This window comes from Macaca fascicularis, chromosome 6, assembly GCF_037993035.2.
Source record: "Macaca fascicularis isolate 582-1 chromosome 6, T2T-MFA8v1.1".
NCBI lineage: Eukaryota > Metazoa > Chordata > Mammalia > Primates > Cercopithecidae > Macaca > Macaca fascicularis.
Window position 1 is genome coordinate 1,969,080 of NC_088380.1, and position 20,514 is coordinate 1,989,593.

Here is a 20,514-nt window from a genome sequence, read left to right on the forward strand (position 1 = left end):
TCCAGCTCCACAGCCTAAGTCATGAGAGGCAGCACTGGCTCTTCCCATAGATTCCAGATCCGAGACCCTCAGATTCGAATCGCAGGACCTCTTCCCCACTAGATCTCCAGCTGCACAATACTCAAACTGCAACATCAGCTCCTCCTAGGGTGTCCAGCTGCATGACCCTCAAACTAGAACAGCTCCTCCCAGGGTCTTCAGCTCCACGGCCCTCAAACTATAAAGACAACAGCTCCTGCCTGCATCCCCAGCTCTACAACCGTCAAACTAGAACACCAGTTCCTCTCCAGGTGTCCAGCTCCACGGCTCTCAAAGGAAAACAACATCAGCTCCTCCCTAGTTCTCCAGCTGTACGACCCTCAAATTGGAACATGAGCTCCCCGCCGCGTCTCCAGCTGCATTGCCCTTAAACTGGAACATCAGCTTCTGGGCCCTGAAACTGGAACATCAGCCCCCACCGGGTCTCCAGCTGCATCGCCCTCAAAGTGGAACATTGGCGCCACCCTGAATCTCCAGTTGCACGGCCCTCAAACTGGAACATCAACTCCCCCACGGTTCTCCAGCTGCACGGCCCTCAAACTGGAACATCAGCTCCCCTCCTGGTCTCCAGCTGCACGGCCCTCAAACTGGAACATCAGCTCCCCTCCTGGTCTCCAGCTGCACGGTTCTCAAACTAGAACATCAGCTCTCTTGCCATGTGTCCAGCTGCACGGACCTCAAACTGCAACATCAGCTCCCCGCTGAGTCTCCAGCTGCATGGCGCTCAAACTGGAACATCAGCTCTCTGCCCTGTGTCTACCTGCACGGCCCTCAAACTGGAACATCAGCTCCCCACTGGGTCTACAGCAGCACGGACCTCAAACTGGAGCATTAGCTTACCCCTGTGTGTCCAGCTCCCCGGCCCTCCAATTGGAACATCAGCTTCCTGATGAGTCTCCAGATGCACGGCCCTCAAACTGGAACACCAGCTCCCCCACGGGTCTCCAGCTGCACGGCTCTCAAACTGGAACATCAGCTCCCCCCAGATCTACAGCTGCATGGCCCTCAAACTGGAACATCAGCTCCCTGCTGGGTCTCCAGCTACACAGCCCTCAAACTGGAACTTCGGCTCAGTCCTGGGCTCCAGCTGCACGGCCCTCAAACTGTAATAGGAGCTGCCCCACCGAGTTCAAACTGTTCCAGTTTGAGGTCCGTGCAGCTGGAGACCCGGCAGGCAGCAGACGTTCCAGTTTGAGCGCCATGCAGCTGGAGACCCGGGGGTAGCTGATGTTGCAGTTTGAGGGCCGTGCAGCTGGACACATGGCAAGAGAGCTGATGTTCTAGTTTGAGAACCGTGCAGCTGGAGACCAGGCGGGGAGCCAATGTTCCAGCTGGAGACCCTACAGGGAGCTGATGTTCCAGTTTGAGGGCCGTGCAGCTGGAGACCAGGAGGGGAGCTGATGTTCCAGTTTGATGTTCCCCCCCAGGTCTCCAGGTGCAGGGCCCTCATACTGGAACATCAGTTCCCCGCCCAGGCTCCAGCTACACGGCCCTGAAACTAAAACATCATTTCTCCCCCGGGTCTCCAGCTGCACCGCCCTCAAACTGGAACATCTGCTCCCCGTCAGGTCTCGAGCTGCACGGCCCTCCAACTGGAATATCAGCTCCCCGCCGGGTCTCCAGCTGCATGGCCCTCAAATTGGAACATCAGCTCAGCCTGGGGCTCCAGCTGCACGGCCCTCAAACTCGAACATTGGCTCCCCACGGATCTACAGCAGCACGGCCTCAAAATGGAACATGAGCTCCCCACTGGGTCTCCAGCTGCACGGCCCTCAAACTGGAACATCAGCTCCCTGCCAGGTATCCTGCTTCACAGCCCTAAAAATGGAACATCAGCTCCCCATAGGGTCTCCAGCTGCACGGCCCTCAAACTGGAACATCAGCTGCCCCTCGGGTCTCCAGCTGCACGGCCCTCAAACTGGAACATCAGCTGCCCCTAGGGTCTCCAGCTGCACGGCCCTCAAACTGGAACATGAGCTCCTCTCCAGTTGCAGGACACTAATACTAGAAAAATGCCAGCTCCTCCTGGGTTCTACAGCTGTGCAACCCTCAACTAAAGAAACGCCAGCTCCTCTCTGGGTCTGCAGCTGCATGAACCTCAAACTAGATCACCTCTCCCCCTGGATCTCCAGCTCCACGACCCTCACAGAGGAATAGCCACACCGGCTCCTTCACTGTCTTCAGCTCCACAACCTAAGACATCAGTGGCAGCACCAGCTCCTCCGTGGACCTCCAGCTCAACTACTCTCAGGCAGACTTAAAGGCAGCGTCGGCTCCTCCCCAAGGCTCCAGCTCCACCACCTTCAGATTTGAACAGCGGTAGCACCAGCTCCTGTCTGGGTCTTCAGCCCCACAACCCTCCCTGAACAATCCCTTCTCACGAAATTCAGCAGTCAAGAAAACTGCAGCAGAAGTAAATGAATACATGTTTTGTTTTCAAATCTATATCTCTTTTATGTTCATGAGTTAACTTTTCCACTTTCCATTAAACTTGTAATCTACTTATGTCCAATGTGAGATAGAAACACAGCATTTGAAATGATGTTTAAAAACTTAGAAATATTTTTAATATAATCAACACACAGCCGTAGACGCGATCTTATTTCTCTCTGCCTGTACAGAAGTCTTGTGAAAATTCAAACTATGAATTTACTTTGTTGGGATTCCCAGAATACACATTAATCCCAAATGTTACTCCCCTCCTTAAAATCTTTTAACATGTTCCCATCACTCAAGCATAAATGCCAGCTCCCATTCACAGCCCAAGGTGTCCAGGATGGCCCTGCCCTCTGCCCTGGTCTGTGGATTCCCCTCTTACGTGCCAGCACCCATCCACAGCCCACAGTGCCCGGCACAGCCCTGCCCTCTACCCTGGCCTATGGTCTTCACTCTGGTGCCCAGCCCGGCCCTTCACCCCCCTGTCCTGGCTTATGGTCTCCCCTCTTAAATGCCAGCTCCCATCCACAGCCCACAGTGCCCAGCACGGCCCTGCCCTCTGCTCTGGCCTAAGGTCTCTCCCCTCTGCCATTCCCTTCCTGCCAGACAGGCCTCTGTCAGTTCCCCAAACCACAGACTCAGGCCTGACTCCGAACCTTTCCCCTGCTGTGCCCTCTGCCTGGGGTGCCTTTCCCCGGCTCCACATCCTCCTCTTAACTCACTCAGCTCCAGCCTGCTGGTCGCCCCTCAGGTGGATGAACACATGGTGTCCTCCTGCCCCACCGGCCTTGGCATAGGCTCTTCTCTGTGCCAGACACACTCCCCCTCTCACTATTGGGGTTTACTCTCTAAATAGCATTCATCCTTGGAGTCTCCACTGAAATATCGCTCCCTGCCCACCCCCTCACTGGGTAACTTAACCTTGGTTAGGTTGCCAACCCATCTCCAGACTCCAGGAAGCCAGATGCCATCCTAGCACTTGGAACTTCCCCATTGCCACATTTTGCACACCCGTGATTACTGTGTTAGGTTGGTGCAGAAGTCATTGAGATTTTTGCCATTACTATTAACGAACTACAGCACCAGCTCCTTCCCACTTTTTTTTTTTGCCATTACTTTTAATGACTGCTGCCCCAACTATTAGCATCATTTATATTTATCTATCTATCCATCATCTGCCTTCCCCTCTAGAAAGGAAGCTCCATGAGAATAGAGGCCAAATCTACTCAAATCACTCTAGCTTCCCAGCACACTGCTTGTCATAATCATTTACCGACTGACTGACAGAGAAATGCCATCACTGTTGCTGGGATGAGGCACACGACACGCCCCTTTGAAAGCCACTGTCATGGACAGGACAGTTAGCATTTGCTCTTCACTCCTGCACCCGTGGCGTGGCTGGGCTTAGGCTGATCTAGTCTGGGCTTGACTCCAGGCTGAGCGTGGGAACCATGTGTGCTCCACACGCCTCTCATCCTGCAGCCAGAGCCGCTGTTCCCCGGGGCACGCGCATCTCGTGGGGAAAATCAAGAGCCTTAGAGGGCAGGCCTGGCAGTGCCCGCACATTCCAGGCTTCTGCTCGTGCCGTGTCCGTGCAAATCTCGTTGGCAGAAGTTAAGTCACCCAGCCACAAGCAACACCTGTGGGATGGATAAGTCTGTCCACCCTCCCTCGGGCCCTGGCTAGGCTGCAGCTGCGAGCTGTGTCATACTCTTACAGGAGAGTGAAAAATTGAGGCCCAACATTAAATCACCCATGGCAAGAAATGTCGGCCTCTGTGTCCCCATGCTGGAATCATTCTTCACCAGCGGGTTCGCCTGAGCTGACTTCCCTTTGCAATGGTGTCTGCAGGTTTAGGCCAATGCTGTTCCCTGTGGAGGAGAGAGAAGCCTCAGTGGGCCTCTGTCTGTTGGGAAAAACAAGATATTAGCTTGGCGCAAAACCACCACAAGCCCCAGGGGGCCCACGCCTTGTGTGACAGGAGAGGGGCAGAGAACTGTGGGAACTCAGGAAAGCTTGCGTCCCCAGCCTCTCCCCCGTGTTCTCAACCCCTCCCCTGCATCCCCAGCTCCCTCTCCTGTGTCCCCAGCCCTCTCCCCTGCTTGCCCCATCTCTGCTTTCTTTTTTTCATTTTCTTTACTTTTTTTTTGAGACAGGGTCTGGCTTTGTCACCCAGGCTGGAGTGCAATGGCACGATCTCGGCTTACTGCAACCTTCACCTCCAAGGCTGAAGCAATTCTCCCTCCTCAGCCTCCCCAGTGGCTGGGACTACAGATGCCTGCCACCACACCCAGCTAATTTTTTTTTTCTTTTGGTAGAGACAGGATTTGCCATGTTACCCAGGCTGGTCTCAAATTCCTGAGCTCAAGTAATCCTCCCACCTGTCTCCCAAAGTGCCGGGATTACAGGCATGAGCCACTGAGTTCAGCCTGCTTTATTTTTCTTTACAGTACTTGGAACCTTCTAATGTACTAAGGACACGTGTATTTTATTTTTTGTCTTCCCTAGAACAGGAGCTTAACGTGGGCAGGTATTTCTGTTGATCTCATTTATTACCCTATCCCTAAGCGCCTGGAACAGTGTCTGGCACATGAATGGTGTGTTCTAAATAAGTATTTTTAATAGATAACTAAATGAAATATCCTACAAGAGAAAGCTGGTATTTGGAACTCACCCATCAATAGAACCTAAAAGCCAAAGACCTTTAGCCTGTCTCCGCCTCTGAACACACCCAGCCCGGGAGGAGCCGGCAGAGGAAAAACAGGAACAAAGGTGGGGAAGGGAGCAGGTGGCGCCCACCAAGTAAGGACCCCTGAGGCTTAGGCCAAACCTGAGCTGGAGAAAAGACTAGTCTAGGAACTGGGTGTGAGACTAAGTTTAGATTTGTCTGGCCTGGATTTTGTAACACCTAAACAAGGGTTATTCCATTATCATTTTTTTTTTTTTGAGATGGAGTCTCACTGTCCCCAAGGCTGGAGTGCAGTGGCGTGATCTCAGCTCACTGCAACCTCTGCCTCCCGGGTCCAACTGATTCTCATGCCTCAGCCTCCCGAGTGGCTGGATTACAGGCGCACACCACCATTCCCAGCTAATTTTGTATTTTTAGTAGAGATGGGGTTTCACCATGTTGGCCCCCTGGCTCACGCCTGTAATCCTATCACTTTGGGAGGCTGAGGTGGGCAGATCACAAGGTCAGGAGATTGAGACCATCCTGGCTAACACGGTGAAACCCCATCTCTACTAAAAATACAAAAAATTAGCTGGGCGTGGTGGCGGACACCTGTAGTCCCAGCTACTCAGGAGGCTGAGGCAGGAGAATTGCTTGAACCCCGGACGTGGAGGTTGCAGTGAGCCAAGATCATGCCACTGCATCCAGCCTGGGTGACAAAGCGAGCCTCCGTCTCAAAAACAAACAAACAAAAACCTTCAAAAGAATGTAAGAATTATTATTTTTTAAAGTACAGCTTTAAAAATGCCCCTTACAAATACATCAGTGTTATATTAAGGCAAACCTACTTCAGAAGCACAAAGTTAATTTTTTATGATTCCAAGAAATATGTGAATGTTTAACAAAAAAAAAACCCCAAACACCTGAAAAGGGATCGAACTCAAGATAGTTTGTAACATTTTATTGCAAAAAGAAGGGCAGAGAACAGTTTTCTTCTTCATACCTGTTTACCACAGACCTCCCTGAGAGCAGTAATTTTTAGCAACTCTCCTGTGCAAACAAGTCTCATCAAGGAATCAGTGTACGGGCCACAAATACCTTCTCAGTGCAGTTTCACCTACAATACAAACACTCAGAAGCACAAATTTAACTGAGGTGAGAAACCAGGCCATTTTGTAGCTTCAGTTTTTCTACCAGTAATATATTAATTTCTTGAAATAGCCTAATAATTTACTTCTACTATCAAAACAGAAGCCCAATCTGGGAGAAAAATTTTTATAGAAGTCACACTAATTTCAATCACATTAGTAGAGGAATTCATATTAGTATAGGCTGAGGCGGGACGATCACTTGAGCCTAGGAGTTTGAGACCAGCCTGGGAAAGACAGTGAGACTCCATCTCTAATTATTTTTTCATATAAAGAAATTCAGAGAGGAGAAGGAAGTGGATTGATATGTGTCTGTCCAAAGACAAATTTTGTGTGCCTGTACATACAACACAACTATGAACCTTCCTTCACGCAGCTCACAATCCAGTAGTGAGAGGGAACTATGAAAACATGAGACCCCACGATGAGGAAAAAGGTGTGCATCAGAGAAAAGAAAAATGCTGCGATGACCCAATGGCAGGAGCAGCACGCATCCACTTTCTTTGTTTTTTTGAGATAGGGTTTCGCTCTGTCTCCCAGGCTGGAGTGCTGTGACTTGATCTCAGCTCAATGCAGCCTCAACCTCCCAGGCTCAAGTGATCTTCCCATCTCAGCCTCCCAAGTAGCTGGGACTACAGGCGTGCACCACCACACTGGGTTCATTTTGTTGACTTTTTGTAGAAACAGGGTCTCACGATGTTGCCAAGGCTGGCATCCTGAAGGGCGGGTGGGGCTTCATCCTACAGAGATGAAAGGCAGAAGCAGCTCAGAGCCCAGAGCAAAGGGGTTGGGGACAAGGGCATCCAGAACAGAGTGGCTCGGCTGAGACATCCAGTAGGATGCCACCAGGCAGAGGTGTGGTGGAAAAACACAGGGCCACAGGGTGAATGCTCACACGTGAGGAGCAAACCACCACAGAACACGACAGAAACACGGTGCACTACATCAGGCTTCAAATCGCAGCCCTGCAACTTGAGAGCTACCATAGGCAACCGGAAAGGGAGCACGGACAGCACCGCCCACTGCCTGAGGCTGTGAGACGACCAGAAACCTGTGCTCACTAATGACCCGCCTTATTCCAGAAGGAACTCAGGAAACACAAAGACACAGTACAGCAAAATAAAGTAAATGTTAACCATGTTGGCTGAGGAGAAAGTGAAGAGGTCTAAGACTGTCATAAAGTTTACCTCTACTCTAAACTCTCATTACTGGCGAGCCACCAACCAGACTTTAAATTTTCCAGCAGCTAAATTGAAGAGGAAAATGTAATCAAGTAAATGGTTTATAAGATGCAAACAAAACAGAACAGCCACCACAGCTGCTGAGCACACACTGCAGCTCCAGCTCCAGGGAGGAACAGGGCGGCCATCTCCTAGGGCTGCCCCACAGTAGGCGTGTGAGCCCCAAAGCCAGCGTCCCTCGGGGTGGACAGTGACTATGGGCTTCATGGGGCCACATGCCCCCAGCACAAGCTGAGGAAATCTCCCAGGGCAATTCAAGGAACAGGGCCTCACAATGTTGCCCAGGCTGGTCTCAAACTCCTGTGCTCAAGCGATCCCCCTGCCTCGGCCTCCCAAAGTGTTGGGAGGTCAGGCGTGAGCCACTGCACCTGGCCCGGCAGGCATTTTAGAGAAGAGGGCTTTGCATCCTGAAGGGCAAGTGGGCTTCATCCTACAGAGATGAAAGGCAGAGGAAGCTCAGAGCCCAAGGTAAAGGGGGGTGCCTAAGAAAAGTGACTCCATTGGGAACACAGTGAGAGGTCCCGATGCACAGCTTGGGTTAAGCCAGACACTCATTTCAAAGTATCTCAGGAATGGTGGACTCAGCACCTGTCAGGCAATTCTCTCTCTCAAGCAGGCTCCTGGTAGATATTTAGTAGCAGCTGAAATCAACATTATGTTCTGATAGATACTTGCTGATGATTAAAGAGCTATATATGCTTTGAGGACCAGCTGAAGTGGGGCAGGACTAACACCCTCTGGTGAAAATACGGGAACCCAAACACACAAGTCAGAGCAGGAGGTGTCTGCCCCCACCCCCAAACAATAATGCTGACCCTGGATTTGGGTTAAGTGCCTAGCCCAGCATGTGAGTGTTCAGTAAGTGGAAACCATCACCATCATTAGGTGACGGAAAACCATCAAAGCTTTGAGCGGGCTTGTTGGCCAAGAACAGTGGTCGTGTATTAGCCACTACTAATAATCGCAGCTGACAGTCACTGAGCACTTGCTCCGTGCCAGGATCACGGGAAGCACCTCGCATGCATTTCCGCAATATTCCCTCCCAGTAACGGCGAGGACACAAAACTGGTAGAGCCAGGACTGGAATCCAGGCAGGCCCCAAAGCACTCCAGTGGAGCCTGCCAAGGTGGGCAGGCTTTCACGCTAATGAGGTCCAGTATTTGACCACCACTCCTAGGTGAGCAAGTTTAACAGAAAACCTAAAACTAAACCTAAAATCTAAAAACCTGAGCAAACGCATAAAAAGCAGGCTGTTAAAATGGATCATGAACCTTGCATCACTCACTGGAAAACCACTCAAATGTCTCCGCGACATGGCCTCTGGGGAGGGCACTCTGTGTGGCTCGTACCACCCTGGTGACAAACCACTTGAACCTGGGTGGTCATCTGACCACATTTCACAGATGATGCACAGAGCCATCTGCACCCACTGTGGTCAACATTTAGGACGTTTTAAACTAAGATTTGCCAAATTGTAGCCTACTGGATTCCAGGTTCTCTTGACATCTTTTTCCAGTAGCCATGTCTTGCACTTCCCAAGTATAAAGGAACCGAGATGCAAATTTAAAAAAGGAGGATTTAAGAATAATGAAAAGAGAAAAATCAAGAAAGCACAATCACTAGAGCAGAGATAACAGAATTTCTGAATTCCCTGAAAACAATCTATATAAATGCATGTGAAATAATACACCAGCATCTGTGGCCCACACGTCACGTATCAGGAACTGATGTCAGAATATAAGGTAAACATGTTACTGTGAAAACACAAATCCTCACAAATCATTAGGCAGTAAGGCTGAATGAGGCATCCCCCCACGCACAGCGCAGTGAGGCAGTGTCCAGCAGCCATAGTGCTCCCTGTGTCCCAGTCCAGTCTCTGGCAACATCAGGTACTTCCCACTAATAACGAGGAGCCTTTCAACATTTTCACAACATCTCAAAACCGACCCCTTTTCTAGCTTAAATGGCACGGATCTGGAAAGGGAAACTATACACAGAATCGGAAAAGATGACTGCCCCTGAGGGATTACAGAAAAAGCGGCAGTCAGGTGTTCAATGAAGTAAAATGTGTGCAATGATACCGCAGGGGAGGGGGATCAATTAAGCTGAAACTGGCAAGAAGGTAACTCCAGGGAGCTCACAACACCCAAGGACCCGGATTTCTGCCGCCTGAACATCCAGTATTCGCACACTGATAAGAACACCTCCCCATAATTCCCCTGCCAGCGCCTCCAACACCCCCAATCCTTTCCCCAGGAATGCAGTCCCCGTGTTTGCGGCTCCTGTAACAGCCACGTCCCCACACAAGTGCTGCCTGAGCTCCCCAAGCCCTCCAACCACCACCCCCCAATGCCCTCGAAGGTCTATTCAGAGAAGTCACCAAGATGCAGTCACCGAGGAAATTCAAGGACCTCCAACTTACCAAAAGGCTTCCGGCTGTACAGAGCTAAGCTTCCTATTCCCCTCCTAAACCTACAACCTAGTTTTCATTTCTCAAGAAGCCTTTTCTTGTGCTTATGCACGCAGTTGTTAGCCGGCTTGGTGAGGCACTCCAAATAACAGCGGCAGCCACAACAGAAACCAGAAGCATCTCCACCATGAAGCAGTAATAATAGTTTGTCCTAATGATCCCTTTGTCCTTGGAGAATGAACTTCAGAAAGAAAGTTATCCACTGCGAGCAGAGCAGGCTTCTGGGTCCGGACCCAGGTCCCACGGGCCCACTCAGCGGCTTCTGGGTCCGGACCCAGGTCCCACGGGCCCACTCAGCGGCTTCTGGGTCCGGACCCAGGTCCCACGGGCCCACTCACCGTTGGAGAGAGCTTGCTGAAGCTCGGTGTCCGATATCACTCCACTCCTGTCTTTATCAACCCTACAACATCAAGAAGACCAAGTAAGCTGGCGATCCAAAGTTCAGGAAAAGCAAAACAAACGTCTCCTGTCAACCCTGCACTGACTCTGGAAGGCTCGGAGCCTCCTGGAACCTCCGCCTCCCCCATCCCGCTGAGGAGGACACGGGAATCAAGGAAGTGCCGCAGGAGCCCACGTCCAAGCGGGGTCTTCCCCTAAGAGGCCAATCATCTTTCTCTCTCAATCCTTCCCTTCCTTCCTCTCCTGGCCTGTCTGAATTCACATTTGCACCAGTTTCCCTTTTTCACAAACAAGATTCCCTCAGATAACTAAGGCATTCCCTGGCCATGAGTCACTACAGTTTCGGCCATTCATTCCGTGGAAAAGCGACCGGGACAGAAGGCGCCGCCGGAAAGGTCACCTGCCCCGAGCAGACGCCAGGTCGCTGCTGCTTCCTCGGCTGCTGACACTTAACAGCGCCCAGACATTCTGTCTCTGCTTTCCCCGAACAAGCACCCCTGGAGACCCTCCGCCCGGCGGCTCCTGAGGCGAGAAAAAGGGCCTAGCCCGGGAGCCGGTGGCCGCGACCTCGGGTCTGCAGCGGCTACTCTGCACCTCTGGAAGGGCCCAACGCACAGGGCAGGGACCGGGCAGGAGGCGGGGGCGGCCACAGGGGACGGGGGAGACCGCAGGGGACCGGGCAGGGGACGGGGGCGGCCGCGTCGGTCGGGGCCGGGGACGCGGGCGGCCGCGGGGGTCGGGGCGGTCGCCGCGGAGGCGGGAGGTGCCCGGGCGGTGCCAGGCCGCACCTCTGGAAGACATTCCACAGAAGCACTGGCCCGGCAGCGGCCGCGCCCGCAGCAAGCCCCCGGAGCGGTAGGAGCAGGCGGCCAAGGGCCAAGGGCCAAGGCGCGCGACCGGGCTGAGGCGCCTGCGGCGACGGGAGATCTCTCAAGGCGATTCCGCTTCCGCCTCTGCCGGAGGCAGGGCCTGGCGTTACCGCCACTTCCGGGGGCGCAGGAAATGCGTGTGCGCGGGATGCTCCGGCGCGGCCGCCTGGGCGCGGTGCGTGAAGGCGCTTGGGGAAAATGCCCCGCGCCGCGATCCGGGACGGGAAGTGATGGAGCAAGGACTTAGCCTTTTAGTTCTCTTATAGAAAGAAGTTTTGACGTGAATGTGATTCAGGCTAACAGTCGGAAACTCTGGGCGGGGCGCGGTAGCTCACGCCTGTGATCCCTGCGCTGTGGGAGGCCGAGGCCGGTGGATCACCTGAAGTCGGGGGTTCGAGACCAGCCTGGCCAATATTGAGAAACCTCGTATCTACTAAAAATATAAAATTAGCCGGGCGTGGTGGCGCACGCCTGTAATCCCAGCTGCTCGGGAGGCTGAGGCAGGAGAATTGCTTGAACCCGGGAGGCCGAAGTTGCAGTGAGCCGAGATCGGGCTATTGCACTCCAGGCCTGGGCAACAAGAGAGAAACTCTGTCTCAAAAAGAAAAAAGAAAAAAAAAAAGGTAAAACACAATTCGGGTGGGAAGGGCAGTGTGCAGTGTTGTCTGTTCCGCCCCCAAAAGCTTCCCTCTTTTAGGTTTAGCCTGCGCCCCCACGCTCTGCATCAGCGCCACCCCCGACGCAGGCGCCCAGTGCAGCTGGAAACACTGGGCGCCTCCCTGCCTGACCCCTTCCCGCCCCTGGTGGTGGTGCAGCCCTGTCTCCCCCGAGACAGCACTGCCTCCGTGCTGGACACAGTTCTGCGGTGGAACCTGGAGTGCCTGTAGCACCAATCGCCGGAATTGGGAAGTGCCCAGCTTTGGGCCACTGTGATCCCTGGGTTTTCCCGCGCGCGTACTCCGTGCTGCCTTCCACCCCAGTCCTGTGACCTGTGCCCCGGTTCAGGATACTACAGGCTACTACAATTATTCTCATTATTTCATGGGGTTATTCCAGCTTTTCAGGTTCTTCAGTGCCTCATTCCAAGAATGCTAACATTTTTCATCGTAGTTCCTAGGATTGTCTCTGAATTTTCACCCAGTTGCCTACCAAGATGTTGTCTGTGTCTACTGCAGGGGACGGTGCAGGTCTGAGTATCTTACACACAGCTCACCTTTTTGGTGCCTTTGATCCATGTTAGGAATTATCCACATGTCTCTGGGCAATATTCTACTTTCTTTTTACATAGACCCAATTATTTTACTTCTTTGGTGTGTCCTTTCTCCTAACACATATGGGTTCACTTTGAAACCTTGAAACGCACATTTACAAAACATTTTTGGTATGAAACATGGTTCCATGACTCATTAGTGGAGTACCATAAACATTTACATTTCCAGACCACCCACTTCCCAGTGGTTTTCTTGGTCTCAGTACTCATGAAAACGGTCTGAAGGTTTGTTTTGGGTTCCTAAGCAGTAGACACACACACAACACTGCCTGTCAGCTATTTCTTGGAAACTAAATCAGCCTTCTGTTGCCATCCTATCATGCTTCAGGGGTGCCTGTGCTAGTTTTTAATTCTTTGTCCCGACACTTAAATGTCTGCTCAAACGTCCATATTAATACTTCCTCTTAGTTTACAAAAGGATTTACTTTCTTACTGGTTGGGATGAAGCTGTCTGAGGTTGCCACCTGTTATTATTCCTTCATTTATTGGACCATGTCTGCCATTGGAGGTTTTCAAACTGTGGTCCCTGGACATGTTAGAAATGCAAATTCTCAGGCCGAATCAGGACTGAATCAGAAGATCTGGGGTAGGGTCCCCCCAGGACTGAATCGGAAGGTCTGGGGTGGGGTCCCCCACCAGGACTGAATCGGAAGGTCTGGGGTGGGGTCCCTGCAGGTAATCCTGTTACACAGGTTAGAGAACCAGGGCATTAGGGGTGGCAATTTGACAAATTTTTTTTTTTTTTTTTTTTTTTTTTTTGAGACAGAGTCTTGCTCTTGTTGCCCAGGCTGGCTGGAGTGCAGTGGTGCACTCTCAGCTCACTGCAACCTCCACCTCCCGGTTCAAGCGACTCTCCTGCCTTAGCCTCCGGAGTGGCTGGGATTACAGGCACCCACCATCATGCCTGGCTAATTTTTTGTATTTTTAGAGATGGGGTTTCACTATGTTGGCCAGGCTGGGACAATTCTTAAACTGTCATTCTTTACTCACTTATTTGCAGGAATTCTTCTGTAAAGAACTTTTCCTAATCAACAAGGTTTCCCTGAATTGCAATTTGTAGAGAAAAGGCAGGAGAATCGCTGACCTTCCTTCAAGTGTGCATTCCCAGTGTTAGTGTTAGTGCCCTAGTCACCTCCAAGAAGGACCAATTACATGTTTTAGTTTGGTTGGTTTTGGCTTTGAAACCATCACTAGGAATTCATGATTTTCATGTAGTAGGGACCACAGTCTAGGTGCTTGATGTATCTACTGCTCCTGGGCAGAGCTAGGAAATGTGTCTGTGAAAAGAACAAAGGAGCTTGCGCTTATATTTCTATTTCAAATTTAGTATATAGTTTTACACCTTTTTCTCACAAAAATCTTGTTTCATTTTTTGAGATGAAGTTTCATTCCTGTTGCCCAGGTTGGAGTGCAGTGGTGCGATCTCGGCTGACTCCAACCTCCGCCTCCTCGTTCAAGTGATTCTCCTGCCTCAGCCTCCCGAATAGCTGGGATTACGCCATGCCCAGCTAATTTTTGAATTTTAGTAGAGATAGGGTTTCACCATGTTGGCCAGGCTGGTCTCGAACTCCTGGCCTCAGGTGATCTGCCTGCCTCGGCCTCCCAAAGTCCTGGGATTACAGGCGTGAGCGTACCGCATCTGGCCAGAAAAATCTTAGTTTTAGCATTAACATATTAGTTATTAGCTTTAACTCCCACCCCACATAATTTCAAAGGATTAATACCAATAAGACGAGTAACAATGAGATGATTGATTGAAATTTAGGATTTCAGTGGCTCTATTTGTATTTAGACTATGGCTCACTAAATTTGCACACTTGAAGTGCTGTGTTCTAGCGATGTTCTGATGACACATGAAGTAATAGGCTGCGTGACTGTCACCAGCCTGATGTGCACTTGGGTTGCAGAAACCCGTGATGCTGCCTAGCCCAGCCAGCCCCAGGTCACTCCTCAGACTCCAGCTGGATTCTGACACCACAAGCACCCGGGTCTCCAGTACTTTATTATACTTAAAGTATAATAAAAAAATAAAAACATACAAAGAGTCAATAACAGTTAATACAAACTTGAGGAAGAGCAAAGTCAGAGGACTATCACTATTGGGTATTGAGCCTTAATTTAACGTTACAGTAAATAACACAAGGTGAGACTCTTGAAAGAAACATGGACCAATGGAACAAATAGAGGCTCCAGAAACTTACACAGATAAATTTGATTTATGCCAAAATTAGGAACTTCTGTTCTGCACTAGCATGGCTAAGATGAGAAAGGCAGAAATACCAAATCATGGCCTAACTGTGGAGCAGTGGGTGCTGGGGTGGGTCCTGCAGCTGGACACAGGGGACTCAGTGAGGCAGTGACCCAGTAATGCAGACCCTAGCACATGCCCAACAGAAATGTGTATGTAAATTCACCAAAAGACAATCATCTGAATGTTCGCAGCAGGTGTATTCATCGCCTCAAACTGAAGGCAGTCCAAATGCCCACTGACAGCAGAATGAATGAGTAAACCGTGGTGTGTTCACAGGACAGAATCCAACAAGGCAGCAACAGTAAACGAGCTTCAGGTGCAGCCGCAGCAGGGTAATGCTGGTGTGATGCGGGTGTGATGCCGGCGTGATGCTGGGAGGAAGGAGGGCACCAGTGCCTTCTGCTGGGCCCACGTGCATGGAATTCAGAACTGGGCAGTCCCAATTGGCATCTGGGTCAGGACAGTGGTCCCGGCAGGGGTCGGGGAACAGCTCCACAGAGGGGGTTGCCAGGGTCTGGTTTTTTATCTCAGTCCTGGTTACATAGGCAGAAACCAGAGAGCGTCTGAGACAGATCTCCATCAGTTTTGAAATTTACTTTGCCAAAGTTAAGGACATTTCTGGAAAAGAGGAACACAAAACCACAGGAACAATCTGTGGTCCCTGCCTTTATCCAAAGACGATTTTGAGGGCTCTGAACTGTAAAGGCGAAAAGTGGGCTGGAGCGGAAAGAGGGAGGGTGTGGCCCCGTTATGGAATCCACGTGTTGCAAGAGAAAGAGAGCGGGCAGGGCGTTGCCCATGGTGTGTCCCTTTTGAGCTCATTACCTTGGCACTTTATGGAGAGCAGCTACCGGTGGAGATGCTTTTATCCATAGCCCTCTGCTTAGAACAAAAGGAAAGGCCACTTCTTGCACGATTCAGCTTCCAGTTTAAATTTTTCCTTTTGGCAGAGTGCACTGGGGTCCCACCCAAGATTTTATTATCCTTTCACACAGCTTTGTTCACAAAACTTACTGCATTACATACTATTTGTCACAAGCCAAGAAGGTTTTCTTAAAACACAACGATGTTATAAAAACAGTCCCGGCCGGGCGCGGTGGTTCACGCCTGTAATCCCAGCACTTTGGGAGGCCGAGGCAGGAGGATCACTTGAGGTCAGGAGTTCGAGACCAGCCTGGACTACATGGCAAAACTCTGTCTAAAATACAGAAATTAGCTGAATGTGGTGGTGCATGCCTGTAATCCCAGCTACTCGGGAGGTTGAGGCATGAGAATCGCTTGAACCCAGGAGGCGGAGGTTTTAGTGAGCCAAGATCACACCTCTGCACTCCAGCCTGGGTGACAGTGCGAGACTCTGTCCTAAAAAACAAAAAACAAACAACAAAAAACTCCCACTGAAATGCACTCACGACACCTAAATAAGCAGTTTAAAACCAACCATTATTTTAAAATCACTCTGCTTTTAAAGACATCTCAGTGGAAGTCAACCTGTTTCGATTGATGGCATCATTTGCTAAACTCTGGATGAATGTGTTCTCTCTGCTTGACCAAGCTCCTGGGTGTCGAAGGGCAGATGGGTCGATGAGATTGCGTTTGGCACACGTTATCTCACACACTCACAGCCCGATAGTGTTTGCTTACAGGAAGGCCCCCCATTCCCTTGCGGAACGGGGAAGATGGTCAGAGCGGGACCAGCTCCCTGCGAGAACGGCCTGCAGTGCCCATCCATAGCAACCTTTCTGGATTTTTTTGTCAACTTCATCCTCATTCTCTGCAGAACACAAAAGTATCCAGAGTTTTGTGGAAAACAGCTGGGGACAGGCTTCCTGCTCTCTGTCCCCACCACACTCTCTTGCAGGCTCACCATGAGATGGCTTTGCCATGGTGCAGCGGGAAGATGGAGGAGTCCTGTGCCCAGGTCGCCATGATCCTGAACCAGAACTGTGTAAGGGGTGGGAAAAATATACCAGAAGAATGTTCCCCCTGGATTTCTGTTTTTCTGTTATAACTAGACATGCAAGGCAGAGAGCCCTTGACACAACCCTGTGTGCACATGGGTCCAGTCCTGACAAACGCGTGGTCCTGTCGCCAGCTGCTGGTGCTGGGTGGAGGGCTGTGAGCCTCCTCTTTTATCCTCCTCTTTTATCCTGCACACACATGTGGGGTCACTGCTTTATCGTGAAGCAGAGTGATCCCTTGTTCCCGTTACTCTGAAGGAGCAAAAATGTGTCTCTGGAAACCCTCAGAAGGTTTTCTCTGGAGTCATCCATGCTCATGGGGTACAACTGATGAAGCCTCATGAGTGATGCCCGAGTGGCCTGAACGGGGGCAAGATGAAAACACCCACCCGTGTTTCTCCTCTGCTCTTACACCTCACAACAGCAGCAACACAGACAACGGCTCTGCGAGCAAATGTGCGGCTCTTCCCCGACAAAGAAGCAATAGATTCTGCAGTGGACGCCAGCTGGGCTTTTCCCCGTCCCACAAATCCCTGGCCAGCTCTCAGTTCTCGCATAGACATGCCATTTCAGTGTACATTTATTTGAGAGCAAGGCCATTGTTAGTAATTTTCCCAAATAAAGAAATGCAGAGTTAATTTGATATTTGAAATTCCTCAGAAATTGAGATCTGTACCCCAAGAAGAGCAACCTCCTCTCTTTCCCTCCTGCATTTTCATCTGTCTCCCTGTGTTTCTTGGTGCCTCTGCCCCTCTGCTCTCATTGGCAGGCATCTAGCCTGGGCCTGATGTGTGGCTGCGATGACAGTAACTGGCTGTGCGACCAGATCCTGACATTTGATCCGTCACCATCCAGCAAGGGTGGATGAAGGCCGCCTGGGACTTGCTATGCAGAGGGGACGGGAGTCAGGAGCCGGCTCCCAGGCTGACCGTGGCCTTGCAGGTGATATGGGAAAAGTCGCTGAATCCAGCCATCCAAACACCACACACCCATTAAGCCCGGCAGACACAAATGGTGGATGTTGGTGATGCCAGTAGCCGGCTTCACGCTGGCCTAATACCTGGGAGGGGGACTGGCTGGGACACGGTGGACCTGAATCTTCCTCAGATGTGTTCATTGCAGAACGAAGTTCAGAAGAAAGCCGTTCTGGTGACTTGGCCAGCTTCACCAGCCTGTCCCCGCTTCGAGTGCACACCTGCCCTCACTCTGCACTGTCTCTGGGACGGGGTTACATTTGGAGCTGGCCAGGCCTCTACCTGGTTTCTGATGGTCTGACCTCTGGGAGGACACTTCTGTCTGCCTGACACACTTGTGAAGTGGGGACAGTCATGACCCCCCACTTGTCCTGGCTGCAGTAAGTTTCCTGAGACTGGACAGTAGCCCCATCCATGCCCGGGAAGATTCCAGGCTCCCTTCAAGACTCCTGTGACCGCTCCAAGTTCAGGTCCTCAAAGTCATCCTGACTCCAACCCCTGGCTCTGCCCCCTGGCTTGGTTCTGCTGTACAAAGACCCCGACCCCAAGCCTGGTCCCACAGTTTTCCCCAAGTTCAGAATTCGGTGACCCCACTGAGGGCGGGGCCAGGGAGCAGGGGCGATCACGTGCAGGAGACCTTCAGGGAAGGGGAAGACATGGCTCCCGACTCAGCTTGCTGCTATTTTAGGGCTGAGCTGCTACCAAATGCAGCTTCCAACCGAAGCGCCTCAGCCCCTGATTCCCTGCAGAAGGTGGTGGAGTCACCGCATCCTGCTCTTAGCACCTCTGCTCCCCCCGCCTGCCCGAGGGGTGTCCTTGGGGGGACCAGTCTTCAGGGAAGCGTGGCCGGGCTGCCTGCTCCCTGTGACTGCCTGCCCACTGGGCAGAGACTCTCCCAAAGGAGGAGGGTCTGAGGGTCCCCAAGCTCTCCTGGCAAATACTGGGGTCAACAGAGTTGGCACGTATCCCTCTCAGCTGATTTCCTCCTATTTTTTAGTGGAAACAAAAAAGACATAATTTCTAGACAAAAAGGCTTTTTCCACATAAAATTATGAATGTTGCAAGGTTTCACTTCTTGTCATTCTAGGAGCGGGTACAGAGAACTTGCAATACCTCCCCCCGTAAAGCCAGCCAGGGCTGCCTGTGCTGGTCCTGCCCATCTCCATGACAGGGAAACTCCTGGGATATCACAGGGCTGCAAAGAGGGTTCCCAGGGTGCCAGCTGGTGCCCACCTGCCAAGACGGAACTGCAGAGCCTTGGCCCCTGGGCCACCAGCTTCCCTCTCCCAACCACTGCTCACTCCGGCACAGACGCAGCCCCGCGTCCCTCTGCTCTTGCCGCACGGGTCTTATTTTGGGTGACGTGTCTCCAGGCCCTCAATTTGTATTTATCCCCTGCTCCTAGAGTTTCTGCAGGATACTGAAACCAGCCCCCTGGTTTTGGGGTGGCTGTGAATCAGTGTCTTCTGTTCCTTGGAGCGCCCCCTGTGCTCCCCAGGAAGCAGGAGGTGGAAGCCCCCACTTTAATTCTCCCAGGGCAGCCTCACTTTTACCTACGTTTATTTGTCCGTGTGTGTGCTGACATCCTCTGTCAGCATGGCTGGGTGCAGGAGGTCTAGTTCCACTCCCTAAGCATGGGTGGCCCTGGCTGGCAGAGGGGGCGGAGGCAAGGTCCAAGACTCTGCTGTCCCTGAGGTTCTGGGACTCGAGCTGCTGGAGGCGGTGCCAGGCTGGATGGAGGCATCCAGGTGCCTGGGCACACATATTACCCTCAGGGAGGGGACCAGCCTGGGGGCCACACGGTGGTATTATGGCCTGCTTGCACCCCATTGGCTGGAGCCTAGTCATATGTCATTTACTGCAAGGAATGCTGGGCTGGTCACATGTCACTCACTGCAAGGAATGCTGGGAGTGCAGCCATCCTGTGGGCTGGTGAGCAGCCGGGCATCTTGGCCACTCTTCTGTGGCGGGTTAGGTATGGACAAAAAGTATTTGGTGAAAAGAGTTTGAAACCAACAATGAGACCCTCCCCAGCTCTGCCCTTTCTACCTCCCACATAAGATGCTTTTCTTTTAGTAAAAGGGAGGGGCCTGGGCTAGCCTGGCCGCCTGCTGCTCCCACAGCTCCAGGACTCCTCCACAGGCAGGGTGGGGGAGCCACCAGCTCTTCCCAGCAAACTGTGGGCACAAGGGCTGGGGGTCAGGCTGGGCTGAAGCAGCTCCTATGCCTGCTCTGTGACCCAGAGACCATAGTCCTGGGGGCTGTGGGAGGCCACCCGACTGGGTTCAGCGGTGACCTGAGTGACACACAGACCCTTTGCTTTGAGCCAGTGGGAGGAGGGTGTTACTGCAGCACAGTCCCCGCCTTGGTGATGCCACCAGCGTGTGTGGCGCTCACCTGCACTGCAGGACCACTCCCTCTGTAGAACCACCTGTGTCCTTGCCCCACACACAAGCCCTCGGGGGCACCTCTTGGCCCTTGTGCCTGTGCGGATCCTGATGCCTATTTGAATAAATTATTGGAAAAATTATTAGGTGAGGCCAGGCGCAGTGGCTCATGCCTGTAATCCCAGTACTTTGGGAGGCTGAGATGAGCGGATCATGAGGTCAGGAGATCAAGACTCACCCTGACTAACGCAGTGAAACCCTGTCTCTACTAAAAATACAAAAAAAGTAGCCAGGCGTGGTGGCAGGTGCCTGCAGTCCCAGCTACTCGGGAGGCTGAGGCAGGAGAATGGTGCGAACGTGGGAGGCAGAGCTTGCAGTGAGCTGAGATTGTGCCACTGCACTCC

General features: G+C 51.9%; 1 protein-coding gene, 1 long non-coding RNA gene and 1 pseudogene across 2 annotated transcripts; 2 read left to right on the forward strand and 1 right to left on the reverse strand.

Annotated features, from left to right (window-relative positions):
- Positions 1–756: 756 nt before the first annotated feature.
- On the forward strand, positions 757–2,096 carry LOC135971058 (uncharacterized; annotated as a pseudogene).
- Positions 2,097–4,592: 2,496 nt separating this feature from the next.
- On the reverse strand, positions 4,593–10,333 carry LOC135971227 (ubiquitin domain-containing protein TINCR-like). The gene is made up of 2 exons (XM_065546077.2): positions 10,055–10,333; positions 4,593–7,955 (listed from the first exon to the last, which is right to left on the reverse strand). The coding sequence occupies exons 1-2, from the start codon at positions 10,129–10,131 to the stop codon at positions 7,802–7,804; spliced, it is 231 nt and encodes a 76-aa protein (XP_065402149.1). The 5' UTR covers positions 10,132–10,333; the 3' UTR covers positions 4,593–7,801.
- A 1,080-nt stretch (positions 10,334–11,413) lies between these two features.
- On the forward strand, positions 11,414–18,792 carry LOC135971229 (uncharacterized). The gene is made up of 2 exons (XR_010587287.2): positions 11,414–11,893; positions 16,650–18,792. It is a non-coding gene; the product is annotated as an uncharacterized lncRNA (long non-coding RNA).
- Positions 18,793–20,514: the final 1,722 nt, after the last annotated feature.